The sequence below is a fragment of the Eurytemora carolleeae genome, unplaced genomic scaffold (genome assembly GCF_000591075.1).
Source record: "Eurytemora carolleeae unplaced genomic scaffold, Eaff_2.0 scaffold80, whole genome shotgun sequence".
In the NCBI taxonomy this organism is placed as follows: domain Eukaryota; kingdom Metazoa; phylum Arthropoda; class Copepoda; order Calanoida; family Temoridae; genus Eurytemora; species Eurytemora carolleeae.
The window spans coordinates 261,912-280,639 of NW_019396141.1; the positions used below are offsets into that span (position 1 = coordinate 261,912).

At 33.2% G+C, this 18,728-nt stretch overlaps 1 protein-coding gene across 1 annotated transcript; it reads right to left on the bottom strand.

The window, feature by feature from the left end:
* Nucleotides 1–129: 129 nt before the first annotated feature.
* Nucleotides 130–18,303, bottom strand: LOC111696161 (uncharacterized). Its single transcript, XM_023465709.1, has 20 exons — nt 18,236–18,303; nt 16,951–17,039; nt 15,834–15,884; nt 15,020–15,095; nt 13,576–13,631; nt 12,760–12,822; nt 12,384–12,434; nt 11,463–11,560; nt 10,954–11,045; nt 9,912–9,982; nt 8,953–8,969; nt 7,529–7,595; nt 6,915–6,965; nt 6,136–6,220; nt 5,270–5,334; nt 4,840–4,904; nt 4,454–4,511; nt 3,854–3,920; nt 1,866–1,938; nt 130–719 (listed from the first exon to the last, which is right to left on the bottom strand). The coding sequence occupies exons 1-20, from the start codon at nt 18,271–18,273 to the stop codon at nt 594–596; spliced, it is 1,359 nt and encodes a 452-aa protein (XP_023321477.1). The 5' UTR covers nt 18,274–18,303; the 3' UTR covers nt 130–593.
* Nucleotides 18,304–18,728: the final 425 nt, after the last annotated feature.

Consider the following 18,728-nt stretch of genomic DNA (forward strand, 5'->3'; position numbering starts at 1 on the left):
AATGGAACCTGGTGTGGAAAATATAGCATATTCTAGCTTTTAATAGATCTCTGTACTCTCTTATCTCTGCTTGTATGGCAACATTTAGCTTTGCATATTAGATCAATAAGTACTAACTAAATAAAAACATGTTTTTATTATTATTATTATTATGTATTATTATTCAAATCATTTTTTGTACAAAATTTTGCAAAACTTTTTATACATACATAACTTAACCCCCTTCTGTTGTTGGAATCATGGGTGGGTAATGTTAGTGGAAAGGCTGTAAAATAATTAATTTGCGAAGCATTTAGATTAGAAAGAAAAAAATACAAAAACGCTGTATACATGATCCAGAGTGCTAGTAAAATTGTATCACTTTTCAAGACTATAGGTCCACTTTGACGTTTCCCTTGGCCTTTGATTTTAACTTATGCAAACTCACATATAAAGTGATACACCCTTATTCCTAGACATGTAAACATACATTTTAGATCTTAAAACCCTTTGCTTTTAGCTTTAGTTTTAAAAAGTTATCAACATTTTCATAGGTTCTGCGTGAGAGCTTGCAACTTTTGGAACTATGTGATTTAAAACGTGGCCCGACACTATTAGTTGCGCCATGGAGGAAGGAGATTAGCAGGGATAGCAGTTGCTCCTAACTTGAAAGCATGTAAAGAAGAAAACACTAGTCCAGTATCAATCCAGGTCATTGTCTTCATGTCAAGCTTTTCAACCTGAATATATTATTGTTACATTTAAAAGTGGTATGAAATCAAGGAAATCTAAAGCCTTAAACTTGATGTGATTAAATCTACAGAGTATAGGAAGAAATTTATTTACAAGTAAAAAATTAACAAATAAAATGATACTAATGATCCATGGAAAGCCGGAGCTCTTTGACGGATTTTCCCCCTTCCATTCGTCTCGGATAACGATTTACTCGATTCCGTCTCAAAACTCTTTCGTTTCGGTTTTAGCCCAGGTCATATGCTCTTTCCTCCTGCCTCGTTTCAAGCCGTGTCTATACTGCCTATCGGATAAATTTACAATAAAATTCCCGGTTTCAATGGCAGCTTGCTTTTCCACGCGTTCAAAACCATGCATCCAATTCATGTACTCTGGGTTGGCGTTTCTTAACTGTTAAATCTTATCGTCCCCACCTTTTGTCTGTTCTATAACTATATATATAAGAGCTAATACGTTGTCTTGTTTATAGGGAGTACTACTTGCAATCCAAGCTTAGCTCCGGGTCTGTATGAGAACTGAAGGGGTTAAATCAATAGAACTATCCACTCTGAGTTTAGCTCCTGGTTCCTGTGAGAACTGAATAGGTTACATCAATGGAACTATCCTTATTCTGAGCTATTGAACTCACACTGGTTACATCTTAGCTTCGGGTCCGTATGAGAACTAAAGGGGTTACATTTTATGCCTTAAAACAGAAAAATGGGTTGTGCTCACCACACAATTGCAGTATATGATGTTCACCGGAGTTTTTGCAATCAAAACGTGAGTATAAATATCGTCTTGCTATATAACAGCTTTTGGAAATTACTTTATTATTTAAAGAAAATTATTCATAAAACACCAATTCGACCGATAATATTATGTTATCTGTTGTAATTTCTGGGCTTTTAGCCGATGCAATCTTTCCCGCAAATTTGCTTGCGAATTCCGCGAACTTTTGCCCAGAATTCTGTATTTTTTTCGCGAAACTCATTCTGCGCAAGTTCCGTATTCTTTTGCGAAACATATTTAGCGGAATTTCGCGCAAAATGCGGAATTTGACGATTTTTCCACTCCGCTGGCAAACCCTAATTTTAACACTGTTAATCTTTATAAACAAACAAATTAATTTTTAAATAAAAACAAAAACAGACCTTTCCAGAAGGGTTGGTTTGACCACCGATTACAAATACACCATCAGAAGTCGTCACAACAGCATTTGACAATCTAAAAATAAAACTGAGTTTTTAAGTTGGTTTGATTGTTGAACGCCTTGTTAAGCGCAGGTGAATTTAGAAAAAATTATATTCTAAAGGATTTTTTATTTTTCTATTATTTTTTTCGAAAAGATTTCCGCTTCATGTGAAAGCCAAAAGCGAAAGGGTTAAACCCGGAGAAATGTTTGCACCATTATTTTTGAAAGTGTCCCAGAAAATAGAATTTTGGCAGTTAAACCCAGGGATACTAAGGACTTAGGTGTCTCAATTATTTGTCTAATTTTAAACAATTCTCAGTTTTTCAATTTTTAAACAAATAAGTCAATAACTCACGAAAAATTATTATTATTATGATTGTTATTTTCATTATTTTTATTATGATTGTTTAATCATTATAATTATTATTATCATTATTATCACTATTATCATTATGATTGTTATTTTCATTATTATTATTATGATTGTTATTTTTATTATCATTATTTTGTTTTTTTGTTATTATATATAATTGTAGTATTCTCTTACTACTAAAAATGTGCAATAAATTGGCAAACTTAAATTAGCAAACTTTGATAAGATCACACTTCAAGTTGTTCTACTTGTATAAGATCTTTGCAACCTGACAACATTGCAGATCGGGTTATTTCCATCACTCGGACCTAACCCTCATGCAATGTTGTTATCTTTGCAACCTGGCAATATTATACTTCGGGCTATCTCTATCATGCAGAGTAAACCTTTATATAATTATTTGCTCGTGCAATAATTAACACCCAAAGTAATAAACATGTTTTCTACAATGTCAATACATTTATTTACATAATCATGAATGCATACATCATATTAGCTAGATAAAGATAATCTGATGACATAATTGTCAGCCATGATCCCTTTTACTGATAAGGTTTCCTAGCTTGACCATTGAGCACCTTCTCAGTTAATCTACCAAGTCTAAAGTGCATGACTGATATAGCTTTCAGTCCGTCAATCAGTTCTAAATTCTTATTATTCCAGGTCTGCTGATTGATCCGCTCCTGCATGATCCGGAGCAGATCCAACACCTGGGTGGCCAGCCTGTCACTGATCTCTTTCCTATTAGAGTCAGGATACAGTCTGTATTACTGCTCCCAAGCCTTCCCTGTGTCTCAAACCTCAACATGGGGGACAACAGCAGGCTGATGGGAGCTAGAGTCCCCAGGAGTAGGGGACAGGAGATCCATAACCTCCTTTTGGAGTTCCTTGACTTCCTTATCAAGTTTCTCCAGCTTCTCTAGGAAGTCCTGCATATCCTCATCATTATCACTATCCTCTACAACATCCTCAGCTACATTATCATCCTCCGAGGCTGGGACAGTGATAATGGGAGTGTTCCCACTGATAAGAGGAGTAAGGTCAGCTGGATCAATTTCATCTTCATCCAGCTCAACTTCTTCAATGTAGGCGGGGTCTCGCACAATAACAGAAACCCGGTTCATCTTCTCCTGATTTAGCTCGTCCAGAAAGGTTCCCTCTGTATTCTATATGTTCGCTGTATGTTGTACAGGCCCTAGAACGGTAGTGGCAGACGGACGTGTATAGTTACGTGTCTACTCTTCTAAGGTTCGGGCTGTACTGATCCCTGGTATCCAGTTGTATTCAAGGGACTGTTTACTCTTATTAAGAACAATCTGAGATACAACATAATAAAACTCTTCACTCAATATATATTTGTATATTTGTTTATATATAAATAAATGTGTAACCTATAGCTAGCCAAACGGATGAACCAAATTAGTTGAAATTTTTTGAGGGAACTCAAAATTGAGTATCCCAAGGGTAACAAAAACTAGAAAAATCGATTTTTTTCCCACGGGTAACGCCGGGCACCGCGGGGCACTTCAGATTGTTTTTATTATTATTAAAAAGTTACGAAGACAAAAACCCACCTTGGATAGGTTAAGTTCCCTATCATGGTCCAATGTCCAACAGATGGTTTAAATATTTCAGCAGATTCTAAAAATAAATCTGTTGTCTATTCATTATCAAATATTCTTCTTTGGAGCAAAAAATTGCGGTTAAAAGAGCAGTTTTAATTGAAAAATTAAAAAATTTAATTTTTTATGAATCCGGGAAGAAATTATCATCATTGAAGTATTATATGAGACCCCCTTTCATTGGAGACCCAAGCTTTTCAAAATAGACCCCAATCATTTGAGACCCAACCTTTTTATTGGAGACATCCAGTAAACCCCAGCTTTTCATTTAAGAAAACTTGCTTTCCAATACAATGTTGGGGTCTCCTCTAAAAACCTGGAGGTGTGTCCTCTAAAAATCTGGAGGTCTCCAATGAAAATCAGGGGGTTACCGATGACAATATGCAGGTCTCCAATGAAAATCTGGGATTTCCAATGAAATGCACCCAAAGATTAATATAAAAGAAAAGGAAAAAACATTGATTTTGAACAATTCCAGAAAGTCTATTGTGAGTTGATAATGCCACTCTTCTGTCTTAAGCTAACCTAATAATGACTTTAAAAAATGGTTACTTGTAGCATTTTCATTATTTCCTCCAGCCACAATAAACACCACCTCGTCGTCCTCATCCTACAAGTTAACGAAATAACATAGATTCGTTCATGTATTTAAAAAAGGAAACATCTTTGGCTTTGACATTTAATTTGGAAAACATTGTCACTCATAGAGACGAGCATCGTTTTTGTGAACGAATTTTTTTTTCTAAACGTAAGAATTTTTTTCGCGAACAATGATGTCGTTTATAAAAATTAACAAACGACGGATGAACGAATTGGATCGTTGAGAGAGAAAAAAAAACTATTTTTTTTTCCTTAACGAAATATATATATATATATACTTTGACAAAACTAACTTTTCTATAGTTTCTGAAAATTACCATAAAAAAGGATTGACTTACCAGAAAAGAATCACAACCAAAGAATAAACGAGGAACATTGAGCTCTGGTCTCTTAGTATATACTCCTAGACATTTAAAAATGAAATTTTTTTTTCAAATCAGTATAATTATAAATTGTCCATCACAATGGAAAGACTTAATTAGATTCCCCCCTACTGCCTCCCCGCTCTTGAATAAGGTATCTGAAAAAGGATATTTTTTTGCATGGATACACCAGAATGAAATCAAACACAAAAAAGCTTGCAAAATGTGTCAAAATATTAAAGTATATAAACTTTTGGTTTTAACAAAATAAAATTTAAACTTGTTGTTTGGGTCTAATCTAATCTAAATAAATTACCTGTGATTATGTCGTATTCACTCACACTTCTGTTCAAAATATGTATGAACGACCTGTCTGTAAATCTAGAAGATATAATTATTACAAGACCTGTGATTATGTCGTATTCACTCACACTTCTGTTCAAAATATGTATGAACGACCTGTCTGTAAATCTAGAAGATATAATTATTTTTATTTCTTGTTATGAGCAAGGCAAGGCAAAATTTCAAGCTTTCCAAAAAAAAGGAAACCACGATTAGATATTTATGTACATTATTGCGTTGTATTGCTTGGTACAGTTTATCCAACATATGGGCCGGGGACGACTGTACGCGTAATTTCAAGTAACCCTCCATGCAACGATGGAAATGTCCGATTTTGAACCTTAATCTGGTCAAAAATGTGAAAGATCTTGTCGTTTTACTTCTGTGAGTTTCTCCATTGCTTCTTATAAACAAGAAATTCATACTTGATCAGACAAAGCTTTCATGGGTATCGTTGTAAATCGGTCATTGCCATCGTCACATAGCTCTATAGCATTCATCTTCAAATCATGTTGGTTATAATCCGCATGGACAACTTTCATTGATCTCTGGTTCTATACTTTTACATAAATTTATTAGAAATATGTATTTTATCCTATTTATGCGGAGGTATAAAGCAATAAATGATTATCAAAGTGTCCTTAACTGCTTGCTTGCAATAACAATATACATAAAAAAATGTAGTTCCAAAGGAATTGAGTCATTGCCACAAACTAAAATTTTCTATTTCCTTTATCTTTGTAATTTGATTTTGTAAACTTTAAATTATTTTAAACTTAAAGATCATTTGATCAAACATGGTCCATAGTTTGAAAAATTCAAGGTCTACGACATTGGGTTGCAAAGATATAAGAATTATAAAAACAGAATTTTGTGGCAAAGACTCAATTCCTTTACTCAATCAATGGTATTAATATAATAATGTAATACCTAACTGCACAACAGTAGTGCTCTACATGCACACTTAAATCATTTAATTGGGGAGTGAACATTCCAGATTGGGTTACAGTTTCATCTATATAATATAATATATTATTATTTGCTTTTAAACTTAACAATTTGTAAAATGAATTAATAATTCCTTTCTAAAATTGTAAGTTGGCATTTCAATATTCTAGATAATTTGTAGAATAGTATTTCTTGACACCCCATACCCACACGGGAGTGTGGGATTATTCAATGTGATTCTTATTATAGAGGAGAGGGATGCGCAGCTTCATGAAGTTATGTATATTTGCGCATTTAAATATAAATATGTTTTACACATCTTATAGGCCGGGTACAACGCTTGGTATATAGTAGATTATCACATTAATTAAGTGAAATGGGTCTGTTTACACTGCGCAATTGCTGTGCCTCACATTTTATTGGACAATTTAAAGTCATAATATCAGCCTTGAGTTGACTTCTTATTTCAGAGTTTTCTGATTGTTACTACTGTATGTAGTGAACTGTCCCAAGTAACAATTTTGCGGAAAATCCGCGGAAATTCCCAGGAATCTTTCACAGGAAAATCCGGTAAAAATGTTGACAGCTTTTCCCAGGAATTTCTCGTAACCCATTCCGAGGAATTTCTTGTAACCCATTCCGAGGAAATTCTCGTAACTCTATCCAAGGAATTTCTTGTAACCAATTCTAAGGAATTTCTTGTTACCAATTCTTCAGAAAAACCAGAGAAAATTTGTAGCAACAGTTTTGTTAAAACTCACCTCCCTCTTGAAGGTATTCTGCCTGAAGGATGGATTCTGGTGTAATCCCTCCTGATTAAAAATAGCTAAACTTACTTTAATAAAAATATGGGCAAGGCATTTTATTCTACATTTTCAGTGTGTGCTTTGTGTATATCTTAAAGAGAGGCTTTGAATGGCAGGGCTTTGGCGAGGCCTTCTGCTTGTGACAACTCGAGTGAGAGGCGTACACAGGGGGGGGGGGTATGGATTAGTAAAGCCTTTGGATGGATGCAATGGCAATTATTTTCCAAGGAATCAGTTTTGTCAATATCACTGGGGATTCATCCAATTTAAGTTTGTCTATAATTTCAATTATGAAGAAGAAGAAACAAGAAATTAACATTGAAAGATTGCAGAAATACCAGACAGCTGTTTTATACTGACAGTGAGAACCGGAAAACTATGGAATAGGAAGACGACTTTTAGACTCAATCTATAACTTTAGATACTCCAGTGAACCATTTCACTGAATAAGTGATTAAATAAGTCACAAGAAAAACTATTTGCTTTGTAACAGCATCAAATTCACATAATTATTGCTTTTATGTCGTCTTCCTTTTCCACAGTATTCTGGTTCTCACTGTAGTGAATACCTATTATGTAGTATCTGTCTTGCACTATGGCAGAACCACTTCCAATTCTCACAGCCTTCAACCTAGCCTAAAAAACTATTTTCCAACGAGGACAGCGCTCGACACGTCAAACTAAAGTAACTAAAGTAAACAAGGACAGCCCTCGACACGTCAAACTAAAGTAACTAAAGTAAACAAGGACAGTCCTCGACACGTCAAACTAAACTAAACAAGGAAAGTTCTCGACACGTCAAACTAAAGTAAACAAGGACAGTCCTCGACAGGTCAAACTAAAGTAAACGAGGACAGTCCTCGACACGTCAAACTAAAGTAAACAAGGACAGTCCTCAACACGTCAAACTAAAGTAAACAAGGACAGTCCTCGACACGTCAAACTAAAGTAAACAAGGACAGCCCTCGACACGTCAAACTAAAGTAAACAAGGACAGCCCTCGACACGTCAAACTAAAGTAAACAAGGACAGTCCTCGACACGTCAAACTAAAGTAAACAAGGACAGTCCTCGACACGTCAAACTGAAGTAAACAAGGACAGTCCTCGACACGTCAAACTAAAGTAACTAATGTAAACGAGGACAGTTCTCGACACGTCAAACTAAAGTAAACAAGGAAAGTCAACCAATCAGCTCCTCTTGTTAAATTGCTGTTAAAAATAACAAAATTGTTTAGAACTTCTAATATGTAAGTTTGTAAAATTGCTTAATTCTCATTCCTATAGATTAAATAAAACAAGAGGAGGTGCGAGGTAACAAAGTCAGACCAGTATGTCGAATATCTGGTCTAAAGTGTCTGTGGTAGAATACTGAAAACTTCACTATAAATCAGAAAACAATCAATTGCATAAAATGTTTACTGAGAAAGCTGTAAAGCATAGGATTTTCGTCTGCTAGAGTAAAGAACTTGTTTGTTTTATATTTTGATTGTTAAGGTTGCACGAAGTAAAATATTGAAATATAAACTTGTCCGTTCTTATTCCTCATCTTGAAAAGAGAATACACTTACAACATTGCAGCTTTGAATATTGTGACTTCTTAACAAATCCCATTTTGTATTCGTAACTCAATGCTCATGTTTATTTGAACGCCCTGTACAATCACTAAACCAACCTTTTAAGGCCAACTCATTAAAATAAATCATATTGGATTAATTAAAAAAAAATATTTGTTTTTGATATATATTTATTTCTGTGTTTCCTCTAATACCCTGTGAATTAAAAAAATGTTGCAAAATTTGTTCAAAGCTATGAATTTGAAAAATGAAGAAATTCAATTGCTCCAGTTTTAAGCTATTGAAAAAAACACTAGTGGGGGGTATTGGAAATCACCCCCCCCCCCTCCATCCCAGGTGATTTCTAATCCTTCTGGAAAAGTAAATTTGAGAAAAAAATAAAAGATTTTCAACCATTTTAGAAAAGTACAAAATCAACCTGTAGTTTTCTCCATCCTAAACAATGGCAAAATTCAATTATATCTAATTATAATTGTATTTCCGCCGACCAAACCCAAACTTTTTGATCCTTGAAGACAGATTAGCTTCAGTGTGGGATGATTTATTTCTCTATAAGGAAGTTTAGCGTAGATTTACATACAGTAACAATAAAAAGTTAAGTTCTGAAGCTGACAGTGGTATAGGCAATTATATGAATAATTGATTAAAGAAAAGCTTTTTTATATATAGCTTCTCTTGACTTCTATGTTTATGTGTATACATTCTATCTGAAAGCTTGATATATTCAAAATTAAATCGAAAGTCGTCTTCATTGTATTGATATATGCAATGACGAAATTTGACAATATATCGTGAACCTAAATGTAAACATATTCTCGTCTTGTCACATGACACTGCTACCGTAGAAATACAGCATTTACTCTTTATTATTCTTATAATCCAGAAGTTATATTGGGAAATATATATATTCTTCTAGAGGGATCATTTAGGTGACAGTATGTAGAGTTGGGACTTACATTTAAAAGGACCGTTCACTAATTTTCGTATTTTTAGGGTAAACTTAATTCTCTATTAGCTTTTCATTGGTATTAGGCTTAATTTCAAAGATAACTGTGTGAGGTGGAGAAAAGGCCGATTTATTATTCAGAATTCCTGTGACACTTTTTAAAGATACTTTTTGATCTTTTTTGTTATAGTCAGCTAGGTTAGTTTTGAACTTGTTCAAAAAACTTCAAAAAAGTTCAAAAATGCCAAACCTCTGTTAATGAAGCCACGAACTTAAAAAAACTTCTTCTTCGTTTTTGAATTTTAGAAAACTATTCATTTAAAAAAAAAATGTTATTTCTTCAGATAATTCCTCAGGAAGTAAAAAAAATTTAAATATCTCAGAAATAAAACTTATTGATCTTGTTGTTTCTCAAAATATTGATTTTGTTCCTGTGGCAAAGTTGTAAGCATAACAATCCCGAGGAGTGCCCCAACCCCCACCACATGATACAGTCTCTCCACTAAATAAAATAAGTAAAATATAGCTTTAAGATTCTCTCTTGAATAATTCATGTAAAAAAGTGCCATTTTTTAAATGGCAAACCCCAGACCTAGAGATGGGCATCGTTTATGTTAACGAACAAAATCTTTCTAAACCCAAGACCTAGAGACGTGCATCGTTTATGTTAGGGAACGAAATCTTTCTAAACCCCAGACCTAGAGACGGGCATCGTTTATGTTAACGAACAAAATCTTTCTAAACCCCAGACCTAGAGACGGGAATCGTTTATGTTCGGGAACAAAATCTTTCAAAACCCCAGACTTAGAGACGGGCATCGTTTATGTTAACGAACAAAATCTTTCTAAACCCCAGACCTAGAGACGGGCATCGTTTATGTTAGCGAACAAAATCTGTCTAAACCCCAAACCTAGAGACGGGCATCGTTTATGTTAACGAACAAAATCTGTCTAAACCCCAAACCTAGAGAAAGGCATCGTTTATGTTAACGAACAAAATCTTTCTAAACCCCAGACCTAGAGACGGGCATCGTTTATGTTAACGAACAAAATCTTTCAAAACCCCAGACATAGAGACGTGCATCGTTTATGTTAAGGAACAAAATCTTTCAAAACCCCAGACCTAGAGATGGGCATCGTTTATGTTAACGAACAAAATCTGTCTAAACCCCAGACCTAGAGACGGGCATCGTTTATGTTAACGAACAAGATCTTTCTAAACCCCAGACCTAGAGACGGGCATCGTTTATGTTAACGAACAAAATCTTTCAAAACCCCAGACATAGAGATGGGCATCGTTTATGTTAACGAACGAAATCTTTCTAAACGAACTAAATTGTGTAATTCGGAGAAATTAACAACCGATTAACAGACAAATCGAAAGAAAGCTGAACTTGCCCATCTCTCTGCAAGAAATGAGGATTTATTTCGGTTATGGTAGGTATCAAGACAAACAGGCTTCTTTTATGGTTACCTGAAATATTCAGTTACATGTTCTCTAAATGTTACACCCCCTTCTTTAATTAGAACTTGCCCATTGGGTCCGAATAGACTGAACTCTCCCCACTGCAATGAACAGTCATCATGAAAATAGCTCTCCATACAAACTCCAATAATCACTTTCAACCCATCTTTTTGGTTGCATTTTTTATTTTATTGACAATTCAATTTTTAAATATATTTTTTTGACAATGTTTAAAAAAAGAGCAGTGATTTTTTTTTCTCCGACTTTTGCATCTTCTTTTTATCTGATTATACATCTGTTACTGTTTCTGTTCCTCTTTTCTAGATCTAACATTCTAATCCCTTGTAGACAAAGCAGATATGCTTTTTGAAACATATTTCTGCATTTTGTTTCTCACTAATATTCCGTATATTTCCCATAGCTGCAGCTCTCTTTTTGGCAATTTTCTTTTTCATACTATTCTTTAATTTGATATCTTGGTTACATTTATAATTTCGTGAAAATCTCCCTTTTTTTACCTTAGGTTCGTAATTTCCTCCAACTATTGCCATTACGGTTGGCAAGCATTGAAACTCTTCTAGGGGTTTATTCCATTTGGTTTGGTTACAATACAATCCTAAACAATAAAAACCTAATTCAGAATCTTAAACATTGGAATTTGGAGACGACATGAAAATCGTCTTTAATTTCCTACAGTTAATAAAAGAAAAACAGTTCATTATTCAAAGATTTTCAAAGCTACTCAAACTGTGGCTGCCCTTTTTATATGTTCTAAATTGACGGATATATCAAACACTTTTGTTGTTATTGAATAATTTGGAATTTGGACAAATATGTCAATTTCTCCGTCAATTCTTATGCTAAAGAAATGGTGAAAAATGGTAAGCCACATTTTGGAATTTTGAGACTATTAGTAATTTATGTTAAATGATTTAATGAGGATACTATGTATAGCAATACTTCTGCTAACTTTTTAAATACTTAGGAACATATTTTTCATCGGAAATTTATCAGTAAATCAATGTTATTTTTTGTTTATTTTTCATCATTATATTGATTTTCTTATTCTTTATGAACATATTTCTTCAAATTCTTCAAATGTCGTCTTTTTATTAACACTTCCAGGAAATCTACAGAAAATGTTGGTTAACATTGAGACATTACAGAAACCAATAACTTAATAAGATTACTTATTTTTAATGATAAGATTTAATTTTTATTTTCTCGACCTATTCCTAAACACTAATTAGTTTACTGTAGAATTTTTTGTTACATTTTCGTGGTCGTCGTTGAATGATTTAAAAAAAACGGTTCTCAAAATTATCCTTCCAAATATGAGGATTTTAAAGGTTGAATTTGCGCTCTTGATGGACAAATATGGGCCGTAAAAACGTCTGATAGGTCTGTTATGAATCCTAAAAAATGTGCATTCATTCTACCTCTGAATGATTGCGCAACATATCCAGGATTACAGATCAGAAAACATTTCTCTAAAATAAAAAAGATTTAAAGATATAAAAATAGTTATTCTAAATTTTTATTACGCACTTAAAAAATGAACCCATTAAATCATTTAAAGAAAATCTTATGTTCTTTTAAGGGTAAAAAATATTTGTTTAGGGGCAAAATTATACAATGTTAGTTAATGTTGCGCAAAATTTTTTTATATGCATAAATCTTAGGGATCCTAAGCTTACAAGGTTAAAAAAATACTTTAAAATACACAATACTATAATACATTACAATATAATGCAATACTTGTCATTTCATTCTGTTTCTATGTGAAATATAAACTTTGTAAAACTTGATTCTTACCTTGCTTTATGTTTTTAATACAGCTAAATCGACCATTCTCGGGATCAGGTGGATAATCGCATCCTGAATAAATATTTCAGTTTAATTTTTCAAAAAAAAATTTCTGTTTACCAGTAAACAAAGAAAAGCAGTTAAATTCACAGTTTCTCTTTGTTTCCATGTTTATGTGTGTTTGTTTTGAATAAAATAATAAAATCAAAAGTCGTCTTCATTTTAATGATATACATACGACTGTAATATCTTATTTATTACAGTATTAGTATATATTATTAGTATTATTCGTATATAGTTAATATTTCATAATATTTTTTATTTTTTTAATAATTTTCGCTGGCGCTGGATTTTCGAACATTCCTGGAAAATATGAAAATGTCGTCTTCATTATCAAAAATCCTCGAAACAGGAATAAATGTTTTCAAAGTAACTCTCAGATCATGAAAAATACAAAATATTATGAAATATCAACTATTTACGAATGCGTTAAATAATCGATGACTATTGTTTGTAATATCTGAATGATTTGTTTGGAATTAAATTGATTTGTTTACGATCCGAGTTCAATGTTGCATCTTTCTGAATTTGTATGGACACTACGTTCTTCGGTATTAGTCGTTTTTAAAAATTTTCTCCTAATAGACGCAACAGATAGAAGTAAGATTGTTAGCGATCAAAAGCTCTTTTTTTATCTCATTAAGCCTATACCCCCATTCATTTTTCGCGAACACTCCCTTTAAACACACTTCAGTATTGCTTTATTGGCGTCTTCCTATATCCGTTGTTATCTGTGTGTCACTGTAGCTATAATTGTTATTTTACCTTTCTGTTTCCAAACAACTATTGTTGTGTTCTCCTCATCACTCTTGTCCAGAACACTAGAAAAATAGTGTTAGGTTTTTCAAATCGAATGAAAACTGCATGGTGGTGTACAAAGTACAAAAAAACTAGTTTGGCTTTCTGTATTGATGGAAATACAGACAAAACTTTATCAAAAATATGAATTATTTTAAACTGTCTAATTTGCAAGACAAAGATTTTTTTTAAAGTCATGTTAGATGAGATTTTAAGCTTCTTTGAGTGACTCTTAAGTAAAGCCAAAAATGGCCGCATTACACTCAACTAAAGTACATTTTAATCTGAGCTGAACCAACCAGTCCTAGTTTGTGCTGCCCCGCCTTTAGGTACACCAACTAAAGTAGGCAGGGCTAGATGGTACAACTATAGGTTGGTGTTGTCTGACTTAAGGCTAAATGTGCCCATTGGTAAATACATTAATCATGTATTGCAATTAACCCATTCAATGTACATAGATATATATAACTCCACCAAACCCATATTGTGATTGTCTAACTACGTTATATATTTAACAACGGGTAACTTGTTATTATGCTGTTAAAGACCCAATTCATATCTAACCTGAAGAAATATACCTTAGTTGATACAGAAACTCCGTACTGTTTACTGCAAGAGAGTAATCATTCCCTGTTTTGATAAACAGGTTGAGGATCGTCCCTCAACATCATTTGATTTAAAGTTATAATGGAAAATATCGTTTGTAAAGTGAAAGGAATAGAGTCTATGTGAAATGATCGTCAATTATGAAACCAGCCTATTTCATAATTTGGTTTTCTTTAAATATTAATTTTAGATTTTCTATAAAATGATGTTCCAGGGCCCAAAAGTTTATATACAGGGTGTCCCACGAAACATGACAGTATGCAGGACGACTTGAATGTCGTCTTGATTTTTGATATAATTTGCTGCGTTTATTTGTCAACCTAATTTTAGAAGTAAATTTCTAGAGATAATAATCACAAAATTTCCCTTGTCCTGCCATTTCCAAAATGTGGTCTGCCTTTTTTGTGCTTTCAATATTGCCCGAGATATGAAGAATTTCGTTCAGATTTCGACAATTTTGCTTTTATTTAACAAAATTGAAATCTAAACCAAACTCTTTATATATCAGGTAATATGGAAAGCACAAAAACGCAGACCACTTTTTGGAAATGCCAGGGCTAGGAGAATTATGTGATAGTTGTTTCAAGAATCATACATGTTAAAGTAGATAGAAGACTAAATGTCACAAATAAATTCAAATACCAAAGACGACTTTCAAGTCGTCTTCCTATTGTCATGTTTCGTGGGACACCCTGTAGCACAAAAAACTTTTTTTCTAGTAAATTCCACTCTGATAAATATTCTATAACTTTTCGATTACAATCACTTTATCTTGGAGCGAACTTTAATTTCTTCACAAATTTACCTGAAGATTCCCATTGCACAGGTTTGAGTTGTTTCGTTGAAAGAAAAGACACTGCATTCAGTTCCAATTCCAAATACTAAAAACAGGAATTTTTCATGACATTCCATAGAGGCCTACCCTCCCATGGAACAATAGTATTCACGTTGTTAAAAATACTGGAATCATAATTTCAAAGATGGCGATGCCCGATTTACAACGATGCCCTTAAAAGCATTGTTTGCTCAAGTATAAATCCATGTTTTTATTCCTTTAAACTGTTTATTTTCATTTGCGGGTTCTCTGCAAAAGTAACTTGCTTTTATAAGAAGGAATGTATAAATGTTCAGAATTAAGTCAGGAAAACGACGGATGTATCATTTCCACTTTTATTCAAATTTAGCTTTCAAGTAGCGGCACCGTTGTAAGTCTGGCAATGCCAATGCCATTTCTGCATGGAGGGTCATTTGAAATTACACTTACAATACCTGCAAGGAGGGGCAAAGTACAATAATAGCCCCTTTTGTAAATGTCCCAAATATCAATTATAATTATATTGATTTGAAAATGAAGAAAAAATAGGTTTTTTCTAATTTCTTGGACCTCTATTAACTGAACAATATCAGTTATGCCTGAACAACTATTTACATCCATAATATAACCCCCACAGTAGTTTAATAATTAAAGGATTCATAACTCTGATTGGATAATGAGATAGATAGAATGATAGATGTTACCGATACTATTTCTATTGGTTCAGAATAGACAACAAACACATGACTGAACCCTGATTGGATCAGGCGCGAATGGACTAGATTTACAGGAGTGATAAAATTACCATTGTTATGTAAACACTTCATACTGCATATCATTGCTGATGCCACGGCCTCTAAAAATGCAAACATTAATAGATTTACCATCAAACATTGGGCTGGGGCCACAGGTATGTCGCTGAATTATCTATACAGACAGTTCAAATTGGAATCACTGATTCAAAGTTAAGGATGAATTAAGGATTTAAGATTTGAACCGGACAGTAGGCAACTCAGGAACCTCTCCAGTTCTTTAAATTCGGAGATACGCCGCAAACAAAGAAATTGAGTCGTCATAAATCAGATTATTTAATCTTACAAAATGCAGATTATTTGATCTTACAAAATGCAGATTATTTGATCTTACAAAATGCATCTTACAAAACATAGGGTTGCGAAGATAGGGATTAAAAAATTAGAGTTTGTGGCAAAGACTCAATTCGTTTTAGAACCTTTAGAATTTAGATTAAGTGTTGCTGTGCTATGAATTTATAACAAATATTGCAAAAGTAAGGGAGCAACTAAACATGAAAATCATTTATGACTGGGGTTTCCAATCGGAATTCCATTGCGTGGAATTGTGCTTGAATTTCGCGGAATTGTAAGAAATTACGCGGAATTACAGGGCTCGGAATTGCCAGCAAGAAAATCCACTTGTGTTGAAAACCTTATTTATGACAAACATAACATGTGTCACAACTCACATCACATGTATCTATATCTATCTAATCTATTCTATAGTCTACACCAAATAGATTGACAACCTATTTGGTCTACACAAGTCTTCTATTTGAATTTAACAGACCTAGCTATGGCATCATGACAAAGTTACGAACCATTCCTGAACAGTTTTTTCCTCGTAACCTAAAAATTTCCAAAACCCTGTTCTGGAATTTCGGAACGTTTCGGAATAGTTAATTCCACAACGGAACGTTTCGGAATAGTTAATTCGACAACGGAACGTTTCGGAATAATTAATTCCACAACGGTTTTCAGAATAATATTCTGCAAATTTCTTAGTAAAATTCTTTTGGAAATTTCCGAAGTAAAATTTGACACATCTTAAACAGATGCTAAAGATCAAATGACCAAATGATCAAAATTGGTTTAAAAAAAAGTTAAAACTGTGTAACTTAAATCTACCTTGTTTATTAAGAATTACATGGTTTCCTGCGGGTATTTCAACTTTTACGAATGGAGCAGAATGTACAGCTTCAGCAACTTCCAGGATTCTAAGCAAAGAGAATAGAATATATATTAGAGAGGAATTTAGACAATCCCTCGGTATGAATTTTTTCAATCCCTTTCAGCATGAAAGGGAGTTCAAAGTGTACAAATCATGTAAATGTTCACAAATTATATGCAGTAGAGTACATTAATACAGTATGTTCCCTAGACTATCCATTTCAATTTCGATTTTTTAAAGCTGTTAAATAAACTTTATAAAATGAATTAGGTGAATAAAAAACATCATTTGATTTATACTTAATAACGGAAATTTGGAAAATCATCGTTTGTAAAGTGAAAGGCATAGAATCTATGTGAAATGATCATTGGTCAATTATTAAACCAGCCTATTTCATAATTTGGTTTTCTTTTAATATTAATTCTAGTTTTTCTATAAAATGATGTTCCAGGGCCCAAAAGGTTATATAGCACAGATATGTGAAGTACACTTGCAGTATGGAAACAGTACAACAAAATGGCCGTTTTACACTTTTTTCTAGTAAATTCCACTCTAATATATATTCTATTCTCTTCGTTTCTAAGTTAAAAAGCTCGCGCATAATTTTAAGTAACCAACCAAGCAAAGATGACAATGCTCGCGGTTCAGAACAGTTAGCCTGAAAACCTTTAACTTATCCTTAATCATAAAATGGAAGATAAGGTCGTTTATTTTGCTAGTGTTGAACGTGTTTTTTATTATAAATCCTTTAAGTTTTTCTGCGGTAGAAAAGCGCAAGCCAATAATAGAAACCACAATTTGAAAGTAAAAGTTTTCCATATTATATAAGCATTGATATTTAATTCATACTTGACCAGACAATACTTTAGAGGTACCTCTGTGAATCAGACATTGCTATCTTTGTTTTCCTTTCTTAAAGGAACTGTAAGCGTAATTTCCAGTGACCCTTCTTCATTCCCATCGATTAAAAAAAACAGATAGGACACTAGATGTCGTCTTTTTGAGATTTCTGTGCGTTTCGTTCACATTAACCTTGAGTTACACGTTCTATGCCGACCACACGTAACTCCTTTTGGCTTCTGCCTCAGAGTTATTTCAATTTTGCATGTGTCCTTTTTTTTGGGACATCCTGTAAAAATACGAATGCTTCATGGTAAGGCTGTTCTTTCTGTTAATTTTTCTAATCATTAACGGACGGATAAAAAAGATTGAAAGTGCATCCAGCACTATTTCTAACTATACCCTGCTGTGATGAGAAGTATAAGAAGAAGTGCAGACATGCTGGTGGTTCTACCAAACTTCAAGACTGACTGAAAGTAATTGGAAAACTCAAGGACAAAGAAATTATCCACAGTGAATATAATTTTTTGTTAGAAAGGACCAACATTTGCATGATTAACCCTATGACGATGGGAGGTGTTTTCCATCCCCTCACATAGTGGATTTTTAAAACTTATAAACATTATAAACATATAGATATGCTAAACTTCTTCACTTTTTCAACTTTAAAGCTATGAACAATTGTATCTTTTTTGCGTATGGGGATTGGTCAAACGACAGGTAGGTTTTTCAAAAAAAATAAAAATAAAAAAACATTTATTAAAATCTAAAATTTATTTCAAAAACCCTTGAAAAATAGATGTGATAACATGTGTCACATGTAAATATTTGTTAAAAGTAAAAATAAGTATTGTAAGTTTCAGTGGCGTAAATAAGGGGGGTTATTTACCCCCCC

Coding starts and splice junctions, on each gene's coding strand:
- LOC111696161 (XM_023465709.1), bottom strand. CDS start 18,273: ATGTCTGCACTTCTTCTTATACTTCTCATCACAGCAGG. Junction 12,823..13,575: donor AGTTGTTTGGAAACAGAAAG/GTAAAATAACAA, acceptor ATATTTATTCAG/GATGCGATTATCCACCTGAT. Junction 6,221..6,914: donor AGAATACCTTCAAGAGGGAG/GTGAGTTTTAAC, acceptor TATATTATATAG/ATGAAACTGTAACCCAATCT.